General features: G+C 39.3%; 1 protein-coding gene across 1 annotated transcript in view; it reads left to right on the top strand.

The window, feature by feature from the left end:
- Positions 1-15,183, top strand: part of LOC121656108 (cadherin-23-like) — a 161,394-nt gene that overhangs the window by 93,237 nt on the left and 52,974 nt on the right. Inside the window, exons 7-9 of the mRNA XM_042011154.1 lie at positions 895-1,089; positions 1,174-1,302; positions 4,172-4,250. Of these exons, the coding sequence (XP_041867088.1) occupies positions 895-1,089; positions 1,174-1,302; positions 4,172-4,250 (403 nt within the window). The remainder of the gene's footprint in view (positions 1-894; positions 1,090-1,173; positions 1,303-4,171; positions 4,251-15,183) is intronic.

Below are 15,183 nucleotides of genomic sequence, written 5' to 3'. Positions count from 1 at the left end.
AAAAGTCATCATTATCTCGTCACCTCTCTACCATTTTTGATTCTATTTACAGAAGTTTTGTTTGAGCAAAACTTTGACTTCATCTTCTATCAAACCTTTCAACAGAAATGTTCACCATTTATTAAGAACTGCAGATTAAATGTTAAATATCCTACAGCACAGCTCAGCTCCAGGTGTTATTAGTATAAAGGTGGCTAGATGACTCCAACATTTGTCTGATTATTCCCAATAATAATAATAATAATAATAATAATAATAATCCCAGCCCTTCTGAATTCTGCCCTTTACCGCAGTCTTACAAACTGCAGTCTCGCTGGATGTGTGGATACTAGTAAATGATGGTAAAGGGTTTTTTTGTTTGTTTTTTCGTTTGTTTTTTTCTGGGGAAACTAATCCTTGCAGGCAGAAGTATGCTATTTGTTTCTATATAGTGGAGAGCGATGATCCAGGAGCAGTTGTATACACTTGGGTTTAATCTTGCTCTCTGTTGTCTGTTTGTTGTCCGGTGTTGTTAATGATAAGAACAACTGTTTTTCTGCTACCATTTGTCATCTGAAGCTAAGGTTCTGATTCAACCTTCTAGCTTGTAACCAATCAATAGTGTTTGAAGCAGGCATCCCAGTCATTTTTTTTTTTTTCTCCAGATTGGACACAAATATTGTGTCCAATCTTGCAACTTAGGGGTAACTTGTGGAGGTGAGGATCCAGTGATGTCAAATTATGGCAAGATTACATATGTTATTTGCAGCTTTTAAGTAAGAAAAAGGTTTATCCATAAACCACCTGCACATATTCAGCATCTAACTCTGAAGTAGTGTTCTTTAATATTTTTTCTATTGCATTAATTGGAAAGGATCTCACTACTGCGTTTTTCTGTTTGAATGTGTCTTTCAGGACACACCAGTGGGCAGATCAATATATATGGTGAACGCCACAGATCCAGACCAGGGCACTGGTGGCAGTGTTCTTTTCTCTTTCCAGCCTCCTTCTGCCTTCTTTGCCATTGATGGTGCCCGAGGCACTGTCACGGTCATCAGACCTTTAGACTATGAGACAACCTCAGCCTACCAGCTCACTGTCAATGCCACGGTAGGCACACAGAACATTTTCTACACACAATCCCAACGCTCCTATACATGGTCAAATTAATGCCTGTGTTTTTCTTTCTGTTAGGATCAAGACAAAGTAAGACCTTTGTCCCGGCTTGCCAACTTGGCCATCACTATCACCGATGTCCAAGACATGGATCCAGTTTTCACCAATCTGCCCTACAGTACCAACATAGAGGAGAACGTTCCCCTGGTCAGTAATTACATCCATAAAAAAGTCACAGCACCTCGGTTCATATAATCTTGCAAGTTTAAAATGAAACCGTCTAGTTTATCATTTTCTTCATGTCAGTACTCATCTGCACCTTCACCTGTCCTGTAGATGATTATGGAGAAGGTGGATTAAGCAGGTGCAGTGGACATGTAGTTCCAAATAAAGGCCTAAATAGTAATCAGAGCAGGATTCCTTCTCCTCCTGAGGCTCATCTCTAGGAGTCCCCACACACCCAAACTTACATTGGGGTCCCCACATACAGCAGGTGTTGCAGACTGTAATTACTATGGTAGATTTACAGTCCTGCCCAAAGCATGTTAGGCCTCCAGCAAAGGTCACTAGGTGTAAGGGATTTATGATATGTATAAAGTCTGAATTCCATGAAGTACTAAGCAGTAGGGGTTTCACAATGACCTTCCCTTTTTCTTTATTGCAAGTAGGTTTATAATGGATATCTAATATACTAAGTGTCTGTTTTCTCAGGCGCTATTACACTCACTCCCTCTACTCAGCCCTTTAACTCAGTACCCAGGTGGCTAATGGTCCAGCTATCAATGTTTCCACTTGCAGCGAAGGAATTACACACAAGGGTATAATACTGTCGCTCCTTATTTCTGTTTCTCACTCACTCTGTCACTCTATTTCATTTTGTCTCTCCCTCAGTCTCACAACTCACACAACCACTTGCTTATCCCTCGTCACCAGCCTGTATGCACCATAGTAGAAATGTCAAGTGCTACATTTGCATGCATATTAACGGGGCATGACGGAGTCGACGCCCGGTGTCTCCCTGACTCTCTGATTCATCAACTGTCACCAGGAAGGTCACAAGTGGAGGAAGAGGAAGAAGGGAATTGCAGGGTTGTAAGGGTAGAAAAAGAGAATAAGATTTTGGGGTGAAATAAGAGAATATAAAATGAGAGAGGAAGAAGAAATATGCAATGTTAGATGACAGAATTAAGACGAGAGCATTTCTGTAGATAGAGTCATTAATTTGGGTGGCAAAGTTGACATTAGTGAGTAGATTCCAGGTTTCTCACAGCAGCTGAGCAGTGTTAATCCTCAGTAATACTGCCTTGGAGTCCTCCTGCCTCTAACAGTAGGGGGCAGTGTGTAATCCTGTTACAGTGACAACATAAAAAGAAGTCATGGCAGATACACAAGCAAAGTCTGAAAGCGTTACTGAGCCACTTTGACCCTGCAGCAGATAAAGGACTGTAACAGCAGTGAAACACATTGATAAAGCCAGTGGTACCACCACACTCACACACTAACACACCTAATGACCTCATGTTGTATTCTAGCAAGTATTTGTCATTTCCATTTTGTTGTGTTTAGTGATGATAAGCCGAGGGCATACAGTGACAGAATGAGTGTCGACTGTCCTGAAGGGCCATGACATTTACACATAAGGGTATAAAACAGGGTTCCCTGTCATAGGTCATCTCTCAAAGGTGTGAGTGTGCAGACTTACACAAAGCCCCTCTGTTTCAGCTTCTGTCAGAACCCACTTTGTTTCTGTCCATTTGTTCTCCCAATTTCTCACTTTCTAGTAGTCTTGAGCCAATCAACTTGTCATCCAGGGAGAAATTTGACAAGGGAGTACATTTCTTTTTCTTTTTGTTTTTTTTAGATTAAATCATAGGTCTAAGTTTTTAACAGTTATGGCTCTGAATCTATGCTTGAACTGACATTAAGCCTCTTCTCGGACAAACACACAATTTGGCTGTCAGGGAGGGAAGGAGAATGGGTAGGTGGGTGATTCTGTGTATAGCCAGAAATGGAAGGATGGAGATGGAGAGAACATGTTTAGGGAGATGTGTATGTGTGTGCTGGTGTGTGTATTGGTGTGTGCTGAAGGGGAGGGGATAATATTTTTGATGGCTGATTGAACATATTCCACTTGTGTGGACAGCTTGAGAGTATTGCTCATTACTTCAGCATCACTTCTCCCAGCTAACTTTCTCTGTTCCTTATTTTCTCTACATCCTTCATGAGAGTGTGTGTCCGTGTGTGTTTCCCTCTCATCTGCTGAATGGTGTGAATCAGTCTCTTTAAAAGGCTTGTAATTGATTCTGCTGTAATTGGTCAATGACAGGAGATGCTTTGGCAGAAATGGAGCATAAACACGTCTTAGACACAATTTGCAGGATCAATGGAAAGCAGCCCACTCGGGTGTGAGTGAGTGGGAGGACCAAGGAGGGAGAGAGGAGGGGAGAAAGAAGCAGGAAGGGTCTCTCAATCGCTCATTGCTGCACAGGAGTTTTTAAGCATCACCACCTTGTCTGATTGAGGCACGAAGGCTGAGAAAGCACAGTGGATCAAAGACATTTCAAATAGCTTTCTTTCTCCCTTTTTTCTTTTTTTCTGAGCTGTCATACTGTGATTTTGTCAAGTAGCAGACTCATTGGCGCAGCAGGAGAGCTTTGAAACAATGAAAGGAGAAATAAACAGCGATGAAATTCTGCTAACACACCTAAAGAAAAAAATGGTTTGTGACAACCATGATGGATTTAGCATTCTGTTACTGTTTTCCTTTTTTTCTCCCTTGTCCAATAAAACAGTAAAGAATTAAAAGATAAGTTAAATATTTGTCTGCATCCTGACCTGATTTTCAAAGGCTAAAAAAACACTAAGATATCTTGTTTGTTTGCTTGTTTTTATGCGCAGGTACTACTAATATTCTTTAAGCTCACAGCAGAGCTGTTGTATTATTGGGTTGTGACATGGGTTTTTGCCTTGAAATGTCAGATTAAAGTAGGAAACACTGCAGAAAAAGCACAAAAAAAAACATGGCTGTGAAGATTACATAGAGCTTATGCACTCTGTGTTGTGTGTGTTTCCGCAGGGATATGAGGTGCGGAAGATAACAGCCATTGACCAGGATCTTGGCCGACCAAGAGGAATCGGCTACACCATCATCTCAGGTCTGAGTCATATAATCAATCTGGCATCCACAGCACAGAGAGAGAAATCGATTTCCTCTTATCATAATTCTGCAGCAATAATAGACAAGTCTCATCAAGTATAACAGTCAATAACGACTGCGAGCAGAGCACGGCGTTAGAGAATAGGCTCGGCTGTAAGCGGTTATTAATCAGTGCTTTGGTTCAGTTGTGCACAAGTCAGCCTTCGTTCAGTATTATCATTCTAAAGTCAGCTTACGCCACCAAAACAGGATTATGATTTGTCAGAGTGACAAACTTTTACCTTCAGCAGAAAAGAGGGATCTTAAGTATTTGAGACTCACTTTGAGTCCTTTGTTGTTTTCCTACTTATTAAAGAAATAAATTGTCAGAAAAGCTGAAGATAAAGTGTCAGATCTAATGACCACCATGTAGATTTTCTTCCTAAAATCCATAACCTGTATTGGTATTGCTATATCTGAGAGTTTTGCTTTAAAGAAGATGGTAATACAGTTTGCACGGTGCTGATAAGGGCTGCTGCAGCAATCCTGCCTTCATACCTCTCAACTCAGTTTTCTTACCTCTGCCAAGAAAATGTTTGTGCCTGCTAGTTACTTTGTCTGTCAGTCTGTCTGCCAGGATGATATCACAAAAATGCATGAACAGATTTCCATAAAACTTGGTGGAGCTCTAAGATAAGTTTTGTTGTTTATCCAGATTGAGACTCATATGTTTTTTGTTAATCATTTTCTTGGAAAACCGTCATGAAAAATAAATAAATCAGGCATGGCTTGAAGGCATTTGGTAACTTTACAGGATAAAAAATATATTAATCTCAAACTCTAACCGGCTTCTATTGAAACCATGTGTAGGAGATGATTAGTAGGTAGGATGAAGTGAAGTTAGAATTTTTTTTGTACTGGCCTTGTGCTGTACTGTATTATTTTATCCCAAAAACACTGTTTTGCTCTGAAAACCAGGCTAAAAGAAATTAAGAGAATTTGCATTCCCATCAATTTCCCCTCTCTGATTGTTCCAAGTCTGAAATTTAAAGGTACCTCAAAAAATAAGAAAAAACCTTTTTTACGGTTCTTGGAGATTGCGTGGAAATGGAAGAGGCCCCACTAAACTGTAGTTAATTCCTACTAAAAGCTGTAGTGGGAGGAAGTCACAATAAGCAACAGCGATACTTGAAAAAAAAGCACAGATTTTATTTACATGCACTTGCATGCATTGGGATTATAACCAGTTTAAGTAAATTCTCTCGTTTATGCCTTTATGAGATTATTTTCCTTTAAATCTACAATGCATAGTGCAGCACAGCTAATAAAAATGTCTAAATAACTCCAGCTGAAGCTTTGTGTTGCACCATCTGCTTTCTTAGTGTGCAGCTTTTTTTCCAAGAACTAACACTAAAATGTAAATAAAAACAGTTTCTCAACCCTTAAAGATCTCATATTATGCAAATTTCACTATCTAAAGATTTTCTAACAGTCATATGTGTCCTCATAGTCTGTGTATGAGACCTAAAAATGAGAAAATTCTGTCACCTCTCTCACTTGCTCCACATTTTTCAGCGAATGTGTGCTAAAAAAGGTGAGTCATTGAACCTCACCCAAAACTAGCTGAGCCTGCCCTCTAAAATCACAGAGCAGGCACAGTGAAAGCCAGATGCTCTCCCAGAGAGGGGTACGGACGGGCACCACTTATGAACATTTAAAGGTTCAGTCACAGAAATGGCCCGTTCTCATTAGAGCACACTAGAGCCACATTTGGAAAGGCTGAAATTAAGGACCAAGGCTGAATTTGGAGTAATACATTTTGAAAACAAAGTTGTTGGACCTCTGACACCCATATGAAATTGTTGAAATGTTCTATCCTCTCTTCCTTGGGAACAAAAATAAATATTCTTTTCTTATTCTTAACTGATACCGGATTTTAGCATGTTTCTTTACTGCAGACAGACAAGTTAGCACCTCAGATATTGTAACACATACAAAATGTTTAGTTTTGTCTTGCTGAAACAGGCAACACCTTCACTGAAAATCCAGATGGCAGCTTATGTTTCCTCCAGACCTGCACATATTGTTCAGCATTCAGTGCAACTTATGCACCTTCATAAATTCAGAAACATTAGTCTTTGATCTATGCCCTGATTTACTAGACAGCTTAATAAAAGTTTATGGATGCATCATTAAACAATATTCACTGGCAATGATCTTTATTATAGTACTGGTGCCCATTCAGTGAAATCTGTAGAAACCAAACTTAACACACAAATGAGGAAATGTATATTTACATATGAACAAGTGTCTTTTCTCCTTCTCTGTATGGTTTGTTTTGTTTTTATATTTTGTCCCTGACATGCAAAGGTTTTTCAGAACTTTGCATAACTTTTGATATTGCAGTTTACAGCAGTTTATGTAATTTTGCCATTTTTTACATCTTAATGTTGAGAGATGTTATCTTAAGTTGCTTCACAACGGTTTTGATATTAAGTATCAAATAACTCATTGTTATTCAAATAAGTGGTTACTTAATTCAAATTATAACTAAATTATTAATATTTGGAGTATTTAAGTTGTTTTTCAAGCAAAATCTATTTTATATTTATGTTGCCAGCCTTTCTGTTATAATACAAGAGGTATTACTGTTATTTGTAGTCTGTAAACGTTCCTTTAAGCTCTTTTCTCTATTTCTTTAAAAGTCCATGTTTCTGTTTGACTCTGGTGTGTAAGCACTGTTGTAGAAAGACTGTAATACACCCAGAGTGCTTTATTAGCATCTCAAACTTCAAGCACAGCAGATTGTCAAAGCTTCTTCAGGACTGCATCATTGATCTGTGTGGTGAGAATAAACACCCAGTGATGAGATTAGAGCCTTCTCTGGACTGTATTCTGTAAACTCTGCTTGCCCTCCTGTCAAACTAGAATGGCCAAGATGGAGGAACATGGGTGCCTCCAGAATTGCCAGCTGGCTGATAAGGGCTGGCACTGCTTGATAAACCTGTCGCACCATGGGAATTTGGGGTGATGAAGATATGCATTGTTTCTGCCATCTGCTGAGTCACTGCATGACCTCAAACCTGAATGAGGGAATTTGACCCCGTGTGCGTGAATGCATGTGGGCACAAACAAAGTCTTGAATTATTTGTGTGTACATCTTAATTCATGTGTGTCCTTGGCTGCTGTAAACCCTGAACAGAGTCCACCACCCAGCCCTCTTTTTCATTGAGCTCACCGTAAACCCTCTGCTTCCATTCAGTGCACACACCTACTCAGTCTTACTTACCATCTGCTGCCACATGTTGTATTGTTGTGTGTGTTGTGTTTGTTGCAAAGTTGAACGGCTGAGTTAAGCTCTAGAGGAGAAGGGCATTAAAAAGACATTAATTAGGTGGTGCGATGTATTCCCCGTCGTTGCAAAATCAAGAGTTATAGCACCGCACTGGAGATGGAGTCTGTAAGCTTGATGAAATCATTATAAGTTTGATAGATAATGGGAGTTGAGGGGTGATGCAGTGCCAGAGATGAAGGTAGAAAGCCAAGGTTTTCAGATTACGTATTTGTATGCATCTGTATGCATGTTTTTTTCTGCATGTGTTTGGACATGCATACTTACACATATGTTTCTATGTCTTCAGGCTTGTGTGTTCTGCTGCAGTCAGATTAGCTTGAGGGCGTGCTTGTTTGTAAACTTAAGTGTGACTCTGCATGACGCCTCTCTTGCTTTTTCGTTCTTCGCCCCGAGTGTCCTCAGAGAGTGCTGCTATCTCCTGCGGGACTCGTCTCATTAGTTCAGTAATTAAGATAAACGAGGGTTTAATTGCAGCTGTGATCCAAACTAATGATTGTGGGACTCGATATGAGGATTTCCTCTCCCTCCTCCAATCAGGGGGGTGGATCTGGGAATTTGATGTGTACAAGATATAGCATCACCGCAGCACTCCACTTCCAGTGTTGCAGTTGTTATTATCTGTTATGATGAAGATGATTCAGGGGGAAGGTGCTGATGGTAAATCCCTTATCCATAGGGTCTGATTTATCCCTTATTGGACCCCTGACCCAGTGGTCTCATTATAAATCAAACACTCTCTCCATAGCCTTCTCTTGAGCTATAGGGTTGTGAATTTAGTCCCAAAATGGAGCATCAATAAAGAATATTCCCACAGCTGGTAATGGAAATAGAGCTTTTATTACATGCACACCGAGATTTCTTCCCAAACATAAACAAACATGATTGTTGCTCCTGAGAGGCCTTAATTACTGTTTACAACTTGTCTTATTTCTAGTTGTTTTTCTGTTAAATAAACTACAGCATCAAGATGATTTTTATTTAACAATCTGTCATTTTATAGGTGCTGCCGTAATTTCTACAAAAACACAAAACCGCTTCTACTGAGTCCTCCAGATCTTTTTTTTTTTTTTTTTTTTTTTAGATAAAACTATTGATGATGCTGACCCTCTTATGTTAAAATTTTTTTTCTTCTGTAATCAAGTAGTAATCATGTTAATACACTTTTTATCACAGAGAGGAAAACAACACTAAAATTAAATCATTTTTGGGATTTATGTATTTGGGATTTCTGATAAAGGTTATGGGGATAACCTGATTAAAGTCACTATTAAATATTTTCTGACGCTGCTAATTTTCAACTAGAAATATGTGATGTCATGAAATTAAAATACATGCACTCACCTAAAAGGACATTTAATTTTTTCTCATCTACAATTTGTCATCAAAACTGCATTCTTGAGTCAGTAAAAACTTTGCCACAGGTGAACTTATATTGAGTAATGCTTCTTACAGCTGATTTTAATGCCCTTTAAAGTTTTGTTTAATATAATTAATTTATTCTAGTCTCATGCTGATAATTGGCACATTAAAAACTGCAGATAACAGCAGAAGGATTCACCAGGTGTTGAGCTCTCTCTTTTAAGAAGTAACCATCTCTTAAGGGAATCAAATTCCTGCTTGCTTAGTCTTTTTTCACAGGCTGCTTAAGCTTAAGTTACTGTCTGGGATATTAAATTTGCTTTTTACGTCACAGCTCTACTCTTACACCTGCATGATCGCAGGATGACCCCAGTTGTTGCAGGTTTACTAAAAAGCCTGTGGTAAACTAAGACAAATAAAAAGATGTTTGTAATTTGGACTATGTTACACCAATTGTTGTTTTTAAGAAAAAAAAAAATAATTAAAAGGAAAACTTAATTTTGTCATTGTCAGCACTAGGAGGGTATTTTACATATGACAAGTTAAAGTCAGAAAATCCTCACAGCAAGTAACAATTTAAAGGTAAAGACCAAAGAATGAACAGACTCAGACAGGTTCTGGGGGGAAAAAAAGTCATGTTTAACATAAGCTTTTTGCAATTAGCATTTTTTCACATTTGCACCATATAATGCAACGGTTTTTGCAGCAACAACCAATTTAAACATGTCAGCCATTATCTACTCAAACTCACCCCTGAGGATGAACAAAGCAGAAAAGAAGACAACACTGGTCAGTGTCACTGGCACTAACAACCTGAGGGACTGACGCTTCAAAGATCAGATGATCTGACTGTGGCATAATGTGTCCACACAGTACATGCTCATGCAGGAACGTCTACAAACATACACATGGACAGATGGCCCTCTTCACATATAAAGCCAGGCAGAGGAAGATGACAAAAAATTATATTAAAATTAGTTATTTAATGTTTACTGAATGTAAACTTTCACGCATTAAAAAGAAACTTCATTCATTCATTTTATATATGCCAATTCACAGTCACAGGGGTCCGGAGCCTATCCCAGCAATTAGCAGGGCACGTCCTGGACAAATCAGAGGCCATTGCAAGGTCAACATAGACATACAACCAAACACATACACTCCTACGAAGAATTTAATGACCAAGGAATCTAACATGCATCTCTTTGGATGGTGGGAGGAAGCCAGAGTACCTGGACACCACACCACCGTGCAGCCCAAGAAAGAAACTTCTGTTTCAAAATTTGTGATTTCTGTTTCAGAAAGTTCAGCAAATCTTGTCAGAGTGTTGCTGTCCATTGGGATGAGAGTTAAGCTTGTGTAAAGTGTGTGTAGCCTCGCCACTGTGCTGTAATGGCAGTGTAAGAATAAGCAGAATAAAACTCAGCCTAGCATCTTAAAGAATCAAAGGACGTCCCTCAAGCTGCTCATATCAGCTTTTGTTTATCTGTGTGTGCTTGGGTCTATCTCTTCTGAAACACACAGGCACAACTAATCCCATCCTAAGCTCCTTCCATCTCAACCCTCTCCTTTTAGATTATTCCTCCTTTCTTACTGCAATTTCTCCATGTTAAGAAATTGCAACAAAGAAGAAATTTAATTTGCCAGAACCTGAGCAGTATAACTTTATAAAGAGGAACAAGATGATAACTTTATTCTACTTTATTTGGGAGTTTGTAAATGGCTGCAGATCAAAAAAAAAAAAAACATACATTCTAGATCCTCACACAGTATAGCTACAGGCATTTTATGACTTTATGTCCTTTGTTTGAAGCAACTTGTGGACACCTTGTGTGCCACAGCCACAGGTGTGAGACAAGACAGCCCTCTTGAGTGTAGTAGGTCTCAGAGTGGATGACTTGCACTGTCTCAGAGCCTCCCACAGCTAAAGAGGTCAGACAGGTGTGGACACACCATTTCCCGCCTGGACAGAGTGATAAGTAGTAAAGGCGATTATTTTCTGTCGTCGGCCTTTCCATACGTATTTTTATCCTTCAGTACTGTTACACCCTGATGCTCTGATTTCATGCTCTTACTACCCACCTTGTATCAGCAGGCATGCTGTAATATGGACAAGCCTAATACCTGTAATTCCATTGGGAACCCTTATTGTCACCACAGTGTCAGCAGGATTTCTCAGAGTTTCAATTAGACGCTCTAAGGCTCTCAGCCATGCAATGCTATGTAATCTCTCAGAGAAGGCAGATAGTCTCTGGTACAGTGATCGCAACACAATCAAAAGCCTTCTGGTGTGTTTTAGAGTCCAACAATCCAGTACAGTTGCAATCAAGTCCACACTTTACTTTATCAAACACTGCAAGGCTCATATCTCAACAAAAATTGAAAACATACAGTGATTCAGCAACACAAGGTCAGACTGAATGTGTTAGATATGTGTGTTGTGAAAAAGAAATGAAGTTAGATGTTTTTCTGGTCATTATTATCTTAAAATGATATGGTTGTATTTTAGCAAAATTTCTACCATATAATAATTTTGAGCTTCTCCTACAGATGAAAGAAACTGTCCTTTATATCCATTTATCTGTAGGATAAAGGGGACTTTAAGAAGCATCCCTTATTCTACACAGAGTAATTTCCAGATAGTCGATCCCAATTTCTCTGTACATAATGAAGAATCTAAAGGGCTACAAGAGATTAAATCGGTCTATTCTTGACGAGATTAATAAAAATTCTTAAACAAGTTTGAAAACATAATTGTCAGTCACAACTAGACGTACAGTTAAATTACCAGTTCAGTGCTCAGTTTAAAAGTTTGCCACAGCATGTGCAAGTTAAGAATTAGTAATGTTCAGCTTCAGTACTGTTGTGAAATAGGAAAACAATGAAGATCATTTTCTGTAGCTGAACAGAAGTTGGTTTTAAATTTCAGGACGCTGGATGCAGTTTTAAGAGAATTTTGAGTAATTGGGTTTTGTTTGTATCTTTTCTGTCCTCCAGGCTGGAGGTAAATACCTGTCTATGTTTGCTAGATACTGGATATTTAAAGCAAAATGCAGGTCAGTGAGTACAGAGATAATTTGGCCTCAGAGATAAAATAGGATACTGTCCTGCCAAAAAACATACCCACATGTCATGTGTTCATGCAACAAATATGGATTAAAATCACATTCAAAGACTATGTGACCCATAGTGGTCATGAAAGCAGCTGCATTTGAAGGATAAAAACACTCACATGAGGCTATTTCCCTCACAGCGCTAGTAGCAGAGTTAGAGGTAGTACTTTACAGGACAGTATTATGAGGTGTGTTTAAAGGGTCTGAACAGACTATTTTTGTTAAAGGACTTGTTGGAAAACCTATGATCGGTTAATAGCAACGCCAGGATGATCTGGTATTATATTTGTCATTATCGGTGGAAGCATCATGTATCGAGTAGCATGTTTTACATGTAGAATTGGCATCCATTCATCCATTTTCCATCGCTCATCCAGAGTCGGGTTACAGGGGCAGTAGCCTAAGCAGAGAGACCCAGACTTCTCTCTCTCTCTGGCCACTTCTAGGAGCTCCCCTAGTGGAATCACAAGGCGTTCCCAGGCCAGCCGAGAGACATAGTCCCTCCTACATGTCCTGGGTCTTCTCAGGGGCCTCCTCTTGGTGGGATGTGCTCACCAAGACCAATGCAAAGTCTCCATCACTGCTGATGCTGCACTGATTTGTCTGTTGATATCCCGCTTTATTCTTCCCTCAGTCACTAACAAGACCCCGAGATACTTGAACTCCTTCACTTGGAGCAAGTTCTCATTCCTCACCAGAGAGGACACTGCCCCCTTTTTCAGCTAAGGAAAATAGTTGCAGATTTGAAGGTGTTGGTTCTCATCCCTGCTTTTCCGCCTTATGAAGCCAACAGAACCACATCCTCTGATCATGGTGAAGATGTTTTTACAGATTTATTCCCAAAGACCGGGATTGGGAGAAAAATCCAGGTCGCTTTTCCATCTGTTTGTTGGGAGTGTTATTTTAGGGTTTTATCTAGAGATGAGTAGATATAATTTGGATATTAGTTTTTTTAAAATAGTTGATTTTAATAATTCTTTCAGTTAGTGGAGATGATTCTAATACATTATTTTTAAAGGGAATCTACTGTTATTAATTTCAGTCGTTGATATTGAAACAATTGGTTTTGCCCGTGTTTCTGTAGTAGAGTGTGAAATAATATAAATTTGTCTGAAAATAAGTGGCAGAAGTGTGTAATGCATTTCTGTTCCCAGGTGGAGAAGTGAAAGAGTTTGTTTTGTAACATGAAGGTGGTATAATGCTGTAGTGGGGTGTACTTATGTGGAGCTAGTGGTGATTTAGTGATTTGGTTAGTTTTCACTTCTTCGGACAAGCCCCCATAGACATGGGCACAGGACTCAAGCCTGGTTCTAGTGAGGGGCCCTGGTGACCCCACAGTCCTTGCTAGTTGGTTGTGGTAATGTTCCAAATCATTGTGTTCCACCACCAAGGAAAGAAGAAGAAAATGATGACAATGCATCTATATAATGGCCAACTGTGACCAGAGAGGGATGAACGAATCTGAAGAATCTGTTGGCCCTTTAAACACAAAGTTTGAGAATTAAAAAAACAAAGACGGCGTAATTAAGAGAAACACTGTTTTTTGCAGACAGAGCAGAAAGTAGTTTTTGTTTTACCGAAGCACCTTTAACTTAAAATAACATCTCAACATCAACCCAGTATTTGTTAAGGATGCAATTTTAGTTTAAACACCTAACTTTTGTCAGATGACGTCAGGGTTTATACTGTGTATGCGTGGGTTCTCTCTGGGTACTCTGGTTCCCTTGATGTAGGTTGTCTTTTAATGGGAATGAGTGGGCTAAAGCCATCTTCTCCATCTTGTAGCAAACAGCATTTTGCTGCTGTTTAATGTTCACCTAAATTCCAGCTGTGAGTGACGGCTCATTTAACTGTATTTGTTAATGCTTTCAGACAAACGCCGTTCTGGTTCTGGATCCATTCTGGAGTCACAGAACCTTGGTACTTTCTGGTGAATCGACCCTTGTTTACACCAATTTAATTAGATCTAAAGTGGGAGGAATTCACCCTGTGGAATTAAATATAAACATCTTGGAGATTTGTTCATGAAAGTTGCTTATGTCGTCAGGCTCCATTATAACCTACAGTTTCCAAATAAGACACTATATTCAGACAACCAAGAGAAAAAAAATGGCTGTTCTGCCATCAATTTCTTCTGAATCTGAGGTCTCAAAACTGAGCCAGCTGCTAATACTGAAAACAATATACCTTTCTGGAATGAGCTAATCTATGCTTGCTGCTGTTTACTTCTGCTTTGGATGTGTGCACACGCTTGAGTGTGTCTCAGTGGTTTATGGGTTGGGGGAGGCCTGAGCCCACTGTTAATGGGTGAATCCCAAGTAGAGCATTTGTGGTGCATATTAAAGGGGAAAAAAGTTCTGATTTTAAAAACAAAATGATCATAAAGGTCTCATTTGAATTATTCAAATAAAATCCATTTATTGCCCAGCCCCATGTTCATCGCTACCGTTCTGCTCCTGTTTCTGTCTTCTAAGTAGTGTTTCATTTGTGATATAGAGAATGCACACCAACGTCATCAACGCACAGAATTTTGGGAGTATTCACTATTTTGGGAGTACCCACATTCTGTTTACAGCACGCCAGCTGTGGTTTTCTTCTTTTTAATGGCCATCTTATTCAGAATTTCTGATTAATATTTCATTTTATAACTTTTTTTTCCTGAGTTGTGTCCTCAGCTGCAGCAGCAGCTTCATGATCAGCACACAAAAAGGAAATTAGCCAGCAGATTTTCCTCTTCTGTTTCCATTTTGGCGCAGAGTTGTGATAAACACATCCCAGAGAACAGTGGAGTTCTGCAGAAACATTTCAAGGTCATGTGTTTATGGCTGACAGTGGTTTGGATAGAAAGGAGAGTTTGGGCTTTATGTGCACGGAAGTAAAGATGACCACATTTATGATGTATCAGCTATGAAAGTGATGATGGGAGAACAGGTGCTGTGGTACAGAAGCAAAAAGTTTGTGATTTTAAATGCAGCGATACCGCTCTGGATGACACATCCATGTACAGATGAGAACATCACTTTCCTCCACCAGATTGTGAGCGTTTGTTCTCTCATTGTTCTGTCAGAAATTCAGTCACAACATTCAGGACTGTTGACTCTTTTCACACGTTTAAGAGTAGATCT

The sequence above is a fragment of the Melanotaenia boesemani genome, chromosome 16 (assembly GCF_017639745.1).
Source record: "Melanotaenia boesemani isolate fMelBoe1 chromosome 16, fMelBoe1.pri, whole genome shotgun sequence".
Classification (NCBI taxonomy): domain Eukaryota; kingdom Metazoa; phylum Chordata; class Actinopteri; order Atheriniformes; family Melanotaeniidae; genus Melanotaenia; species Melanotaenia boesemani.
Note: the sequence above shows the minus strand (reverse complement) of the source record. Positions and strands in the feature narration are given on the sequence as shown.